The sequence below is a fragment of the Hyla sarda genome, chromosome 2 (genome assembly GCF_029499605.1).
Source record: "Hyla sarda isolate aHylSar1 chromosome 2, aHylSar1.hap1, whole genome shotgun sequence".
NCBI classification, from domain to species: Eukaryota; Metazoa; Chordata; class Amphibia; order Anura; family Hylidae; genus Hyla; species Hyla sarda.
This window is the reverse complement of record NC_079190.1, coordinates 93,037,203-93,053,360: the sequence shown is the minus strand read 5'-3', so window position 1 is coordinate 93,053,360 and position 16,158 is coordinate 93,037,203. Positions and strand designations below refer to the sequence as shown.

Here is a 16,158-nt window from a genome sequence, read left to right as displayed (position 1 = left end):
CTGTACATGTGAATAGACCCTTAGCATGAACAGTCTGCTTTCCATAAGCATGCGCTTGTGCCCATCTAAGTGACATCAGCTATGATGGCAGCAACCAAGGAAAATCATTCACAGTCACTTCAATATAAGACATGTTTTCTTATATTCTGGGGCAACTGATGCCCCACTTATACAGGTTTTCGACAACAGCATAGGATTATGGGTTGGAATTGATGGACTTGTGTATTTTAGAGTAGTCTTACTCCTGGGAATAAAGCAGACACTTTTTTTTCCTGGACAATGAAGGGTATCTAGCTATTTTACTAAAGGCACCATACAAAGCTATTTGGCAATATCAAGAAGGCAAACCCCAATAAGAATATAATTACAGATAATAGTTACAAATCATAATTCTGGGTTCATTCATACTTAGGTTATGTTCACCCCAGATAAGTAGCCTATGCTTAGGGGGATATGTTAGTATACCCACAAAACTGTATGTTGACGTATACCTAAGCCATAATTACCATAAATTTTAATGGACCAGATATAATTTACTGATTTTTAGGTGGAAATCAAAAGAACTAGTCACCATGATTTTGAGTCCTGCAAAAAAAAGGGGGTCCGGGGGGGGGGGGGGTTGCGGCCTGCGCGGCAGGGAGCGGGATGTGCGGCCATCACGGTGTGCCTCCAGTTGTTTCCCCACTACAACTCCCAGCATGCCCTGACAGCCAGTAGATGTCAGGGCATGCTGGGAGTTGTAGTGGGGAAACAGCTGGAGACACACTGTTAGGAGAACTAAGGGCGGAAGTGTCGGCCCCAGCAGGCATCATGCCTGCTGGGGAAGTCTGCCTGGTAGTGAGCACACTACCAGGCACACTAAATGTCATTTTTAAAATAGTAAAAAAATAAAATAAAGGCAGGGAGGGTGTTAGGGATAGAAGGGCAATAGGCAGGGACAGAAAAAAAAACATGATGGTGGGAGCTACCCTTTAAGTATATGGTGGCCCAGTACGGATTGGTGTTACCTTGCACCTTTCCTGCCCTGTCAGGCAGTGTCCCTCAGTGTCACCAGGGCCCCCTGCAGTTGTTTCCCCATGTAAATATGTTGTGTATTATATTATATGTTGTATATTTAATAAATGTACCATGTGATTGTTACCCAGGAGGTACTAGTGACCAGCTGACTCCAAAGGTGACCTATGGGCTCCCTGCTAGTCTCCCCCATATAAACCCTAGCTTCTCTCTTGTTCCTGAGGTCCAGTGCAGTCAAGTCGTGTGTGTGTATGTCCAGAACATTGGAGGCCTTAAGTCAAGTCCTGCAGCCAGAAGTCAAGTGCAAAGTAAGCTAAAGTCACAGTCCTGTTAGTCAAGTCAAGTCATCTGTCTACCCAGCATGGCCTGCACTAAATTCTCCTGTCTACTACAAGTCCCAGCAAACCTGCGAGGTCTCTGTGTCACTGGTCACCTCCTTGGGCCCTGGCTGTACTGCATAGACTGTAACACCTTTCTACCATCAGTAAAGCTACCGTTGTCTATAACTTGGCGTCAGTGTCTTAATTGCCCCCGTGAATAGCCCAGGATCCAGCGGTATACCTTCAGGTGGTTAATGCTAAACCACTCCCTGGTGTCACGAACACAAGGGTTAACACCATCTGCCCCTAGAGCAACAACATCTGCCCTGCACCACACACATTGCTATTACCACAAGGACATTTGTCACTATTAGGCCAAGTTTATATGGCGGAAAATCTGCAGAAAGTCTGCCTGGAAAACCCAGGCGGACAGTCCACAAATAGTGGGCACTGGCAGAATATGCCAGCACTAGAACCACTTGGAAAAGCATTTCAGAGTGGATTCCGCCAAATTGGAAATTCTACCAGGATTAAAATTCAGCTGTGTGCACAGTACAGCAAAATCCCATTGAAAGCAATGGGATTCAGCTGTACAGGAATTTCCGAACAGAAATCTTCCTCCAGATTCCACTCCAAAAGTTTGTTGTATGGACATGGCCTTAGATTACTCAATGAAATCAATGGACATGGCTCGCATATTTGGCTGGTGGTATACAGTTGTGCTCATAAGTTTACATACCCTTGCAGAATTTATGATTTCTTAACCATTGTTTAGAGAATATGAATGATAACACAAAAACTTTTCTTTCACTCATGGTAAGTGGTTGGCTGAAGCCATTTATTGTCAAACTGTGTTTACTCTTTTTAAGTCATAATCACAACACAAACTACCCAAATTACCCTGATTAAAAGTTTACATACCCCAGTTCTTAATACCGTGTATTGCCCCCTTTAACATCATTGACAGCTTGAAGTCTTTTGTGGTAGTTGTGGATGAGGCTCTTTATCTTCTCAGATGGTAAAGCTGCCCATTCTTACTGGCAAAAAGCCTCCAGTTCCCCTAAATTCTTGGGCTGTCTTGCATGAACTTCACGTGTGAGGTCTCCCCAGAGTGGCTCAATGGTATTGAGGTCTGGAGACTGAGATGGCCACTCCAGAACCTTTACTTTGTTTTGCTGTAGCCAATCACAGGTCGACTTGGCCTTGTGTTTTGGATCATTGTCATGTTGGAATGTCCAAGTACGTCCCATGGTCAGCTTCTTGAATGATAAGTGCCAATTGTCCGCCAGTATTGGTTGATACATTACTGCATTCATATTGCCATCAATTCTGACCAAATTAACTGTGCCTTTGTAGCTCACACATACCCAAAACATCAGCGATCCACCACCATGTTTCACAGTAGGAACGGTATACCTTTCATCATAGGCCTTATCACTTCAAATGACTTTGTGCCAGAAGGTTTGAGGCTTGTCTCTGTGCTGTATCAACAAATACTGGCGGTTAATTTGCACTCATCATCCAGGAAGCTGCGCATGGGACGTGCTTGGACATTCCAACATGACAATGATCCAAAACACAAGGCCAAGTCGACCTATTATTGGCTACAGCACAATAAAGTCAAGGTTCTGGAGTGGTGATCAAGAGCGCGCATGCACTCGAAACGCGTCCATGTTTCAGTGTATCACTGGCTAGGTGGTGTGCAGTAAGTGCTTGTTTGCAACATTTTAATGCTTTGGATTACGAATAAATTTTGATGTTTTACGGAATTGCTGGATCCAGAATATCTTTCTTCTCTACAATACATACCAGGCCAGGCCAAGAATCCGTGCAAGACCAGTGGGAGGTGAGCTGAAGATTTCTTTTACCATTTCAATGCACCTCATCTCAGTCTCAAGACCTTAATATCATAGAGCCACTCTGGGGAGAACTCAAACGTGCAGTTCATGCAATACAGCCCAAGAATTTAGGGGAACTAGAGGCTTTTTGCCAGGAAGAATGGGCAGCTTTACCATCTGAGAAGATAAAGAGCCTCATCCACAACTACCACAAAAGACTTCAAGCTGTCAATGATGTTAAAGGGGGCAATACTAACAGTAGTATTAAGCAGTATTAAGAACTGGGGTATGTAAATTTTGTATTAGGTTCATTTGGGTAGTTTGTGTTGTGATTATGATTTAAAAAGAGTAAACACAATAAATGGCTTCAACCAACCACTTACCATGAGTGAAAGAAAAGTTTTTGTGTTATCATTCATATTCTCTGAACAATGGTTCAAAAATCATAAATTCTGCAAGGGTATGTAAACTTATGAGCACAATTGTACGTCTGCATGCAGTTCTGCCAGTATACCGATGTTTTCCCAGAATGTAGGCTACTTATCTGATGTGAATGTAGAATTTAAAGAAAATGAAAAAAGAAAAATCACCCATTATTCCTACAAATGCAAAGCATGTCCATATATATATATATATATATATATATATATATATATATATATTTATGTGCTGATATAGGAACAGGAAATTTTACCTCTTCAGGACGCAGGGCGTATGCATACGCCCTGCATCCTAAGTCCTTAAGGACGTAGGGCGTATGGATACACCCGTGGGAATTCCGGTCCCCGCCGCTCACCGGTCGGGAACTGGACCGGGATGCCTGCGGATATCGTTCAGCAGGCATCCAGGCATATCGCCCAGGGGGGTCCTGAGACTCCCCCATGTCGGCGATCGCGGCAAATCACAGATCAATTCATAGCTGCGATTTGTCGCTATTCTATTTTTGGTGACCCGATCGCCCAGAAAATAGGGATGATCGGAGCTGTGACAGCCCCGATCATCCTAAGGGATAGGAGTGAGGTTGCAGTGGTGCCACCCCCTCCTATCACCTGCCATTAGTCAGCAATGAGTACTGGCCAATGGCAGTTGAAGACGGTTACCATGGAAACCCCCCACTCTGCCCACCCTTGGATGTCGGGCAGAACTGGGGGAGAAGATGGCGGCCGGTACCTGTGGAGAAGATGCGGTGGGGATCGGCGATCATCGGTAGCATCAGCGGAGATCAGCGGCGCCGGTAGGGATGCCACAGCGCGGAGCATCAAGGAAGATGGCAGTGAAGCGATCTTTACTGCTGCCTTCCTAGTGGTTGCCAAACTGCAACTCCCAGCATGCCCAGACAGCCAAAGGCTGGGAGTTGTAGTTTTGCAACATCTGGAGGGTCACAGTTTGGAGACCACTATTACAGTGGTACCCAAATGGTAGCCCTCCAGATGTTGCAAAACTACAACTCTCAGCATGCCTAGACTGCCCAGGCATGCTGGGAGTTGTAGTTTTGTAACATCTGTGACTTCAGATTTTGCAATTTTGTGGAAAATTTTGAAAATTGCTGCTCTACTTTGAAGCCCTCTAATGTTTTCAAAAAGTTAAAATATGTCCATTTTATGATGCCAATATAAAGTAGACATATATTGTATTCGTGAATCAATATAAAAAAAATTTGGAATATCCATTTTCCTTACAAGCAGAGAGTTTCAAAGTTAGAAAAATGCTAAATTTTCAAAATTTTCAAGACATTTTGGGATTTTTCCCCAAGAAAGGATGCAAGTAACGACGAAAATTTACCACTAAAATAAAGTAGAATCTCAGAATCAGAATAATCGGTAAAAGCATCTCAGAGTTATTAATGCATAAAGTGACAGTGGTCAGAATTGCAAAAAATGGCTCCGTCCTTAAGGTGAAAATGAGCTGCGTCCTTAAGGGGTTAAAGAAACAAGTAGGGTGGCAATCTCTGTTGTCATTGTGATGTCAGCCAAAGGCTGTCCAGGCATGCTGGGAGTTGTAGTTTAGCAACAGTAAATTGCACTTCTCAGAAAATATTCTTTGAATGGGCACTGTCATTAACATTATTTTTTGATATGTTGTAGTACATATATACTACAACATATCTCTAATATATTTACATAATTTTTTTTTATTAACATGCTTTCATTTATGTTTGAAAACCGGCCACTAGGGGTCTCCCTCCTAGTGGCCGGCTGCAGGCTGGTGTGACGTCAGGCCTGAATTCGGACTGATGCTGTCCGGGCTTCAGTCCTTATTCATTCAGCCTGCGCTCGCTCCCTGCCTGTCAATCAGACAGGTGGGAGCGAGCGCATTGGCTCCCTGGCCTGACACGCCGGCCCATCTCCCGCACATGGAGCCGCTGCTGCTGCCTGTGCACGACGCTGCCGGACTCTGCATTATGTAAGTATGTATATGAGAGAGCGGGCATCATGATTTTAAACGGGGGTTTGGGGCGAGCGGGGCTCGGGGTTTTAACAATGGGGGGGATGGTAGCGTGGCAGCATATATTGTTTTCAACACGGGGGGGAAACGGGGTAGCGCAGCAGCATTTGTTCTCACCACAGGGTGCCTCCGGCTGTTTTACCACTGCAACTCCCAGCATGCCCTGACAGCCAATAGATGTCAGTGCAGGCTGGGAGTTGTTGTGGTGAAATAGCTGGAGGCACCCTGTATAGATGAAGTAAGGGCATTAGTCGGCCCCAGCAGGCATCAGTGACGTGGTACCTGCTGCGGAAGTCTGCCTGGTAGTGAGCACATTACCAGGCAGACAAAAAGGTATTTTTAATATAGTAATAGGGATAGATGTGCAATAGGCAGGGACAGAAAAAAAAAAAGATGGTGGGAGCTACCCTTTAAATCTCATATACAAAGAAATCTATGGTCATTAAAAGTGCAACAGATATGACTTCTAATACTCTAATTTCCTAATATTTTCTCGTATTTCATACATTGCACATTGGGTGCACAGAATTGTATGTGACACAGTCGTGAGGACACTCTAGGGCATTAAGATTTCAGAAGCGCATTTTCAGCGCCCCAAGCATGTGACAGATCATAATCTGTAATGAAGGCGCTAATTTGATCCTCTAATGGATAAGACAAAAGTGCACGCCACCTGAATGTATAATAAGCCCAGAGTTGCCCATTTGCATACATGTGCCATATCTTGTAATAAATAGGACTATAAATATACTGCCAGGTTATCTGCTGCCAGCTGTCTATTGTGCCACACTGGTAATAAATATATGTTATTATAAAAGAAATATGTTCACACTAGTAATTTGTTGGAGACATTTGGGGAGATTCATCAAAACCTGTCCAGAGGAAAATTTCCTGAGTTGCCCATAGCAACCAATCACTTCTTTCATTTTGCAGAGGCCTTTTCAAAAAGGAAAGAAGCAATCTGATTGGTTGCTATGGGCAACTCAGCAAATTTTCTTCTGGACGGGTTTTGATGAATTATTCTTATTCTGTAGAATTATATCAGCTTGCATCACTTTTCCTGAATAAGATATTGAGGACTTATCAAAACCCGTGTAGAGGAAAAGTTGTCCAGTTGCCAACAGCAACCAATCGGATCATTTCTATAATTTTTCAGAGGCCTTTTAAAACATGAAAGAAGCAACTGGTTAGCTTTTCCTCTGCACAGGTCTTGATAAAGGGACAGGGCCACACTGCTGCTTCATGGTGACGTCAGCCATGTTAGGGTATCTGAAGTAAATTGGGGAAGATTTATCAAAACCTGTCCAGTAGAAAAATTGCTGAGTTGCCCATAGCAACCAATCAGATCGCTTCTTTCATTTTTTTCAGAGGCCTTTTCAAAAATGAAAAAGCAATCTAACTGGTTGCTATGGGCAACTCACCAAAATGTACCCCATTGTGTTTATTCAAAGTGACCTTGGTTATAAATGTACTATATGCAGACTAGCCTTGCCCTTTTAGATTCACACATAGAACCTGGCGGTGGTAAATCCATTTTCTTTCCTTGGCTCTATCTGACTTGTGCCTGCTTTGGACTGACCTCCCAATACCGTACCTTGTCCTGTATCCTGCCAAACACCTCACCTATGCCTGCACTGCTCCTGTCAGTGACAACTTCAAGGGGTGCTACCTGGGGATCCTACAGACCTCAATAGGTGGGTTGATCGTGGAGAACGAAAGAGATCCTATGGCTATGTTTACAAGGAATTTACTCGCACAATTCCACACCAATATTCCGTGCCAATCCTGCCTTGAATGAAAGTTCCATTGACATTTCCCCGGTCTGTTCACACTGAGGAATTTCTGCTGAACACTTTACGACGCAGAATTGTATTCTGACAAAAGATTGAACAGGTTTAGTCTTCTTGCAGGATCCGTGGGTTAATGACTATTGAAGTCAATGGGACTATATTTTTACTGATTAAATGAGTTTGGAGTAGAATTGACACTGAATTGATGGAATGATCAAATCCCAAAATGGCTGAACTTCTCCCGCAGCATTTCCTGATCCTCATCCTGATTCCGTACAAAAATTCCAAGCCAAGCAGAATATGGCAGATTTGCTTGTGGTAGCCCAGTATGGGGGTTGTTACCCAGGGGCCAAGTTCTGGAAAAAAAAGTGTGGGAACTCACCCAAGATTTCTAATACACACCGCCACCCCACCCCCTTGCGACATCAAGTTCCGCCGTCATGCCCCCTCCCATAGACTTGCATTAAGGGGACGGGCCGTGACATCACAAGGAACGAAGCCGTGAAGTCATGATACTCCGGCCCCTGTATCGCCAGTCATTACACACAGAGCGAGTATGCTCTGTGCAGTGATGACAGCGGGGTGCCACAGCCGGGATCACGGGGGTCCAAAGGATAGAGGATAAGATGTCTAGGGGAGGAGTACCCCTTTAAGTACCAGGGCACCAAGATGTATATTTACATTCAATGGGGGAGATTTATTAAAACCTGTGCAGAGGATAAGTTCATTAGTTGCCCATAGCAACCGATCAGATCACTTTTTTTTTAAAGGCCTCTGAAAATGAAAGCAGCGATCTGATTGGTTGCTATGGGCAACTGCTCCACTTTTCCTCTGCACAGGTTTTTATATATCTCCCCCAATGTTCTTAAGGGGTTATCATTCTGATAATACACTGTAACAAAAACTCCTTATAACCCTATAATCATGATAAGACACTGTAACAAACCTCCTCATATAATCTCCTTACTACTGGGGTGACACACTGTAACAAACCTCCTCCTCATGTAATCTCCTTACTACTGGGGAGACACAGTGTAACAAACCTCCTCCTCATGTAATCTCCTTACTACTGGGGTGACACACTGTAACAAACTTCCTCCTCATGTAATCACCTTACTACTGGCGTGACACACTATAACAAACCTCCTCCGCATGTAATCTCCTTACTACTGGGGTGACACACTGTAACAAACCTCATGTAATCACCTTACTACTGTGGTGACACACTGTAACAAACCTCCTCCTAATGTATTTACCTTACCACTGGGGTGACACACTGCAACAAACCAATTCCTCATGTAATTAGTTACTACTGGGGTGACACACTGTAACAAACCACCTCCTCATGTAATCTCCTTATTACTGTGGTGACACACTGTAACAAACCTCCTCCTCATGTAATCTCCTTATTACTGTGGTGACGCACTGTAACAAATCTCCTTCAATGTAATTACCTTACTGGAGTGACATGTGACATGTCTCCTCCAGCTCAGCCCCGCCTCCTCCACAGCATCACACAGGTCCTTCAACCACGATCTTTCCTCTCCTCCACAGTTAAGCTCCGCCCCCAACATGTGTTATTGACATCATCACAGGTCCTACATCTCCAGCATCTAGCAGTCCGGGCCGGGGGAGGAGACTGATGGAGGTAAGAACAGAGGTCGGTCCTGCAGGACTAATGTAACAGGGGCGGCGTTCCTCCTGTGGTAAAAGCAAAGGAACGCCATTCCTGTGCGTTCCTGCAGGACTCTAGCCCTGTTCTTACCCCGTACCCTTGCTGCCCTGTCAGGCAGCCTCCCTGTAGTGTCTCTCTCTCTCTGTCTCTCTCTCTCTGTCTCTCTCTCTCTCAGGACTGAAGGGTTTTCGGTTTTTGCACTTTCGTTTTTTCCTCCTCACCTTTCAAAAATCATAACTCTTTCAATTTTGCACCTAAAAATCCATATGATGGCTTATTTTTTGCGTCACCAATTCTACTTTGTAATTACATCAGTCATTTTACCCAAAAATCTACGGCGAAACGGAAAAAAAATCCTTGTGCGACGAAATTGAAGAAAAAACGCCATTTTGTAACTTTTGGGGGCTTCCGTTTCTACGTAGTACATTTTTCAGTAAAAATGACATCTTATCTTTATTCTGTAGATCCATACGATTAAAATTATACCCTACTTATATAGGTTGGATATTGTCGGACTTCTGGAAAAAATCATAACTACATGCACGGAAATTTATATGTTTAAAATTTTAATTTTCTGACCCCTATAACTTTTTAATTTTTCTGTGTACGGGGTGGTATGAGGGCTCATTTTTTGCGCCGTGATCTGACGTTTTTAGCGGTACAATTTTTATATTGAGCGGACAATTTGTTATTTTGGACTTTTGAGGTTTTTTTGCGCGTACGCCATTGACCGTGCTGTTTAATTAATGATATATTTTTATAGTTCAGACATTTACGCACGCGGCGATACCACATATGTTTATTTTTATTTACACAGTGTTTTCTTTTTTTTATGGGAAAAGGGGGGTGATTTGAACTTTTACTAGGGAAGGCGTTAAATGACCTTTGTTAACTTTTTTTTTCCACTTTTTTTTTGCAGTGCTATAGCTCCCATAGGGACCTATAACACTGCACACACTGATCTCCTATGCTGATCCCTGCAGAGCCATAGCTCTGCATGGATCAGTGAGATAGGGGCTCGATTGCTCAAGCCTGTAGTTCAATCAAACCCTGATTGGACACCGCGGACACAGGTAAGGAGACCTCCACCTGCGTCCCAGCTGATCGGAACATCCCGACTGAGCTGCCGGGAAGCGTTTACTTTAGTTTTCAGACGTGGCGGTCAAATTTGATCGCCGCGTCTGAAGGGTTAACAGCACGCGGCACAATGATCGGTGCTGCGCCCTGTTAGCCCAGGGTCCCGGCTTTGATTAGCAGCCGGGACCGACCCGGTGTTATGCAGGGTCATGGCGTGACCCCGTTTTTAACACCGGGAGCGGGCTCAGGACGTACTGGTACATCCTAAGTCCTTAAGGGGTTAAGGTCTCTGAAAACACTGGTCTCACCTCCGTGGGCCCGGCTACACTGTATAGACTGTACCATCTGTCACTCAGTAAAGCTACCGTTGTCTGTAACTTGGCATCAGAGTCATTATTGCCCCTGTGCCTAGCCCAGGATTCAGCGGTATACCTTTGGGTGGTATTGAGGATAAACCACGCCCTGGCGTCACGGATACAAGGGGTTAATGCCTTCTGCCCCTATGGTTATTCCATCTGCCCTGCATCTCACAACCCATACCACATGCTGAATATTCTGACCAAAATGATTCCTTGTCATTTCCTCAGTATGAACATGCCCAAAAGGCTATGTTCACTCTATGGAATTCCGCATTAGAATTATGCACAGAGATTCCCATTAATATCAATTGGATTTTGCTGCACTGTTCACATGGCAGAATTTCCACAACAGAGGTTTCTGGCACGGAAATTCCAATTCTTGTGTCCACAGAAAGAATAGACATGTCTATTCCTTCTGCAAAGTCTGCACGGAAATGCGTTGCTGTCTATGAGATCCTAGCGCAGGCATATTGGGGGAGATTTATCAAAACCTGTCCAGAGGAAAAGTTGCCCATAGCAACCAATTAGATCCTTTCTTTCATATTTAACAAGGAGTCTGTAAAAATGTAAGAAGCGATCTGATTGGTTGCTATGGGCACGGGTTTTGATAAATCTCCCCCATTCTGTCTGCGCTCCATTGTCAGTTGAATGTCCGCACAGAAATTCCATTGTCTGAACATAGCCTAAGACGCCAAACCTTGGTTAATCAGTGCGAGTTTGAGCTAAAGGTTCCACTATCTTGGTGAGCTCCATAACAAACAACAAAAAACGTGGTCTCAAATGGCAGGAGGTGCTCAACCCCAAATGCGGTTGTGCATTTATACTGGGGGAGCAGATCCTGCCCTTGTAGTCCGTTGCTAGGGGCGATCCCCAGCATTAAATGCATACAGTGGAGGATGCCTGCAGCGGACTACAAGTGCCACAATAGAATCCTACACCAGATAGACAGTGTGGATGTGTAACAATTAGAATACTACAATACAGGAATTCCTGTATTGAGCTCCATAACAGTAGCATTCAGCATTTTTCGATAGAACAAACTAATGTAAAATGCATTTTTGCATAAGTTTACATCTTACAAAAGTGAATGGGACCCATCAAGCAGAGCCCATAAGGCTTTGTTCACACAGTGTTTTTTCAGGCTTTTTTTTTTTTTAAAGATTGGGATCCACATTTTTTAACAATAATGTGTGCTTTGTAAGTCTATGGGAAAGTGGTCGCTGTGCTGCTTGATTTTTACATATTGGGGGAGGGGGAATTTATCATTGGTTTACCCCGGTTTTGTGGTGTACATTTGTCTCACAGTTAATCTCAGATGCTGTTTTGAGACTTTTCGTTGTGACTTTTGCTTTAGAAGATTTTTTCTAAAAGAACATACCAAGTCATGATTTCAGTTGATATCGTGCAGTGGTCAGGAATTCATCATATGCGACGTTTCAGTTTGTCACATCTTTTGTCGCAACTGCGCTCAATTAGGTGCAAATCTACACCAGTCCTGACTTGGCTTACAGAATTGGCTGCAAACAGCATTACCTAAAAAGTCGCACATTTTGTCTCACGGGATAAAAAGTCGCACAATAAGTCGCAGAGGAATCTCCATACAAAGTGGAGTACTGAAGTAAGAAATGTGATCCGCAACAGATTTATCACTTGCTCTGCACCGTGTAGTAAATCTGGTGCAGGTGCACAGTGTCCACCACATGAATTAATGGGGTAAAAAGATGTTCACCTATATCACTCTTGATAAATACCCCCTTTGTGTGCACAGACACCTACTTTCCTATAGACTTACACAGAGCATACTAATGTTTAAAAATGCAGACGCAATTTTGTGGTCGCATGTGTGAAACTAGCCTAAGTGTAAAGATAAATACTAGTGTGAACACAGGCTAATATACAAGACAGATATTTGGGACCAATTTTTTACTTAAAGGGGTAACCAGGAGGATTACTGGTGCAAGAAGGTTATACAGATTTATAAATTCATTCTATTTTAAAACACTCCAGTATTTATCAGCTGCTGTATACTACATAGAAAGTTGTGTAGTTCTTTTCAGGCTAACCACAGTGCTCTCTGCTGCCCCCTCTCTCCATGTCAGGACCTTTCCGGAGCAGAAAAGTTTTGCCATTGGAATTTGCTTATGCTCTAGACAGTTCCTGACACGGACAGTGGTGTCAGCAGAGAGCACTGTGGTCAGAATGGAAAGAAATTCTTCTGGAGCATACAGCAACTGATAAGTACTGGAAGGATTACGATTTTTTTATATTTCTTTTGCACAAGTTGATTTGGAAAATAATTTTTCCTCTGGAGTACCCCTTTAAAATCAGCTGTTAAACAGTTTTGTTATATCCCAATACAAAATATAAATAAACTCAACCATGTTCCCTTCTGACATTAATGACACTTCACTTTTATCAAGCCACAAAAATAAGAGTCCTCTATAATAATTTGTTACCTACTATGCAGTAAAACTATAGATTATGGGATCTTCATCTCTGTGATTGTTTACTTACCGTCAAGCAGGTCTCTAATTTTATCCAGGTAAATCTCAAAGTAGGAAACCTAAAGAAAAAACAGATCCCACATTAATGTTGGGGGGTGACAGCTGTAAGTTCAGGTCATCAGTCCCAGGATGGGGCTGGGACTTGTGGATGTAATACAGATGCATCCATAGTACACTAGTGTGAAACCAGCCTTTACAGTGGTGCAAAAAAGTATTTAGTCAGCCACCAATTGTGCAAGTTCTCCCACTTAAAAAGATGAGAGAGGCCTGTAATTGTCATCATATGTATGCCTCAACTATGAGAGACATAATGAGAAAAAAAATCCATAAAATCACATTGTCTGATTTTTAAAGAATTTGTTTACAAATTATGGTGAAAAATAAGTATTTGGTTACCTACAAATAAGTAAGATTTCTGGCTCTCACAGACCTGTAACTTCTTTTTTAAGAGTCTCCTCTGTCCCCCACTCATTACCTGTATTAATGGCACCTGTTTGAACTTGTCATCAGTATAAAAGACACCTGTCCACAACCTCAAACAGTCACACTCCAAACTCAACTATGGCCAAGACCAAAGAGCTGTCGAAGGACACCAGAAACAAAATTGTAGACCTGCACCAGGCTGGGAAGACTGAATCTGCAATAGGCAAGCAGCTTGGTGAGAAGAAATCAACTGTGGGAGCAATTATTAGAAAATGGAAGACATACAAGACCACTGATAATCTCCTTCCATCTGGGGCAAGATCTCACTCCGTGGTGTCAAAATTATCACAAGAACAGTGAGCAAAAATGCCAAAACCACACAGGGGGACCTAGTGAATGACCTGCAGAGAGCTGGGACCAAAAAAACAAAGGCTGTCATCAGTAACACACTACGCCACCAGGGACTCAAATCATGCAGTGCCAGACGTGTCCCCCTGCTTAAGCCAGTACATGTCCGGGCCCGTATGAAGTTTGCTAGAAAGCATTTGGATGATCCAGAAGAGGATTGGGAGAATGTCATATGGTCAGATGTAACCAAAGTAGAACTTTTTGGTAAAAACTCAACTCGTCGTGTTTGGAGGATAAAGAATGCTGAGTTGCATCCAAAGAACACCATACCTACTGTGAAGCCTGGGGGTGGAAACATCATGCTTTGGGGCTGTTTTTTTGCTAAGGGACCAGGACGACTGATGTGTGTAAAGGAAACAATGAATGGGGCCATGTATAGTGAAATTTTGAGTGAAAACCTCCTTCCATCAGCAAGGGCATTGAAGATGAAACGTGGGTGGGTCTTTTAGCATTACAATGATCCCAAACACACCGCCCAGGCAACGAAGGAGTGGCTTCATAAGAAGCATTTCAAGGTCCTGGAGTGGCCTAGCCAGTCTCCAGATCTCAACCCCATAGAAAACCTTTGAAACCATGAAAGTCCTTGTTGCCCAGCAACAGCCCCAAAACACCACTGCTCTAGATGAGATCTGCATGGAGGAATGGGCCAAAATACCAGCAACAGTGTGTGGAAATCTTGTGAAGACTTACAGGAAATGTTTGACCTCTGTCATTTCCAACAATGGGTATATAACAAAGTATTGAGGTGAACTTTTGTTATTGACCAAATACTTATTTTCCACCATAATTTGCAAATAAATTCTTTAAAAAAAATCAGACAATGTGATTTTATGGAATTTTTTTTCTCATTATGTCTCTCGTAGTTGGGGTATACCTATGATGAAAATTACAGGCCTCTCTCATCGTTTAAGTGGGAGAACTTGCACAATTGGTGGCTGACTAAATACTTTTTTGCCCCACTGTACATGTACTAAACTGCACAAGTTGTACAACAACACAATAAATCTTAATGGAGTTCAATGACCTATTTTTAACATATTCCTAGCTATATACAGAAATGTATCTAAAGCCTTTGAATGTACAGTAACATTTCAGTAATCTAAAAACTTGGGGAGCAACAAGAGGATAGATGTTACTGTGTACCAATCATATCAGAAAACTTCAGAAATGTCATAGTGATATTGCCAAAGTATGTATCGTGGGAGGCCAGGTGCTGAGACCCCCACCAATCGCTAGAATGAAGGGGCAAAAGTGCATGGCTATATCCGTTCTCCTTTTCTCTACGTAGATAAAGTGAATAGTATACAGAACTGCTGGGAGTCCCATAGACTGGCATCATTTTATATACCTGGGTAGAGTGGGTAGAATAGAGATAAGGCACAACACATGCAGCTACGTGCTTCTGCGCCATTGTTATAGCATTCAGTGGGGTCTTATCACCCGTACCCCACCGATACAAACTTCTGAGAGTGTTCAGAACACTGTGCCCTGCTGGTAATGGGGAGTGTTAATAGGGGTTAAGGGACCTGACAGGTTTCCTTTAAGATGGGTGGCATTATACGCAGGTTTACTTGGTGGTGTGTTGGACTATGGGTGGGCATGAGAAAGATCCTTCGGATTTGAAGTATGAGCTACCCACGCTGTCCTCCTAGTTCATAGTATGGATTGGTATTTCGCTGCCATTATATATATATAATACTTATGGACTTTTTATGTCTTTTTTTTCTTTTATTTTACATGTAACATAAAAACACTGCCTTAAAATAATGCCATCCCCTGTATGTCTAAAACATGCTTGCTGTGGTAATGACAACCATTGTTTGAGGTGTACAGGGTGGTCTCTCTGCATGAATAAAGCTGCTGCATAGGTAGAGTGGCCAACCCCAACTTGTCAAAAGAGCATGATGACATTGTTTTATTATAAATCAATATAGCATCTATATAAAAGAGTTCATTTCACTTGGGCGCACTATTGTTTAGTATTTTGTCTCAGTATCTGAAGTGGAACCTGTAGAGAAAAAAAGTAATGGAAAGATTTGGACTTCTTGTATGTTTAGGACCCACTGGTTTTGGCTGACAAATACTGATGCATAATACTGAGCCAACTACTTTCATGTAATATTTGGGTCAGTATTTTTAGCCAAAACCAGGAGTGGCTCCAAAACACAGAATATCTGCAGAAGTTCCCATTATAGTTTCCCCAGTGTTTGGTTCCACTTATGGTTTTGGCTAATAACACTGACTAAATACTGTTTAAACAAGAAGGTAGCAGCACACCGTCAGAAAAATTAAAAGTGGGTGCAAT

The 16,158-nt window shown here is 42.9% G+C and overlaps 1 protein-coding gene and 1 long non-coding RNA gene across 6 annotated transcripts in view; one reads left to right on the top strand and one right to left on the bottom strand.

Annotated features, from left to right (window-relative positions):
• The window catches only part of KIF5A (kinesin family member 5A), a 158,867-nt gene that overhangs the window by 90,237 nt on the left and 52,472 nt on the right, over nucleotides 1–16,158 (bottom strand). For all 5 annotated transcript variants that reach the window (XM_056562563.1, XM_056562564.1, XM_056562565.1 and 2 more), the window contains exon 5: nucleotides 13,033–13,081. In XM_056562563.1, coding sequence (XP_056418538.1) covers nucleotides 13,033–13,081 — 49 coding nt within the window. The remainder of the gene's footprint in view (nucleotides 1–13,032; nucleotides 13,082–16,158) is intronic.
• LOC130358782 (uncharacterized) overlaps nucleotides 4,275–16,158 on the top strand; it is a 32,665-nt gene continuing 20,781 nt past the window's right edge. Inside the window, exon 1 of the long non-coding RNA XR_008889648.1 lies at nucleotides 4,275–4,406. This is a non-coding gene — a long non-coding RNA (uncharacterized LOC130358782). The remainder of the gene's footprint in view (nucleotides 4,407–16,158) is intronic.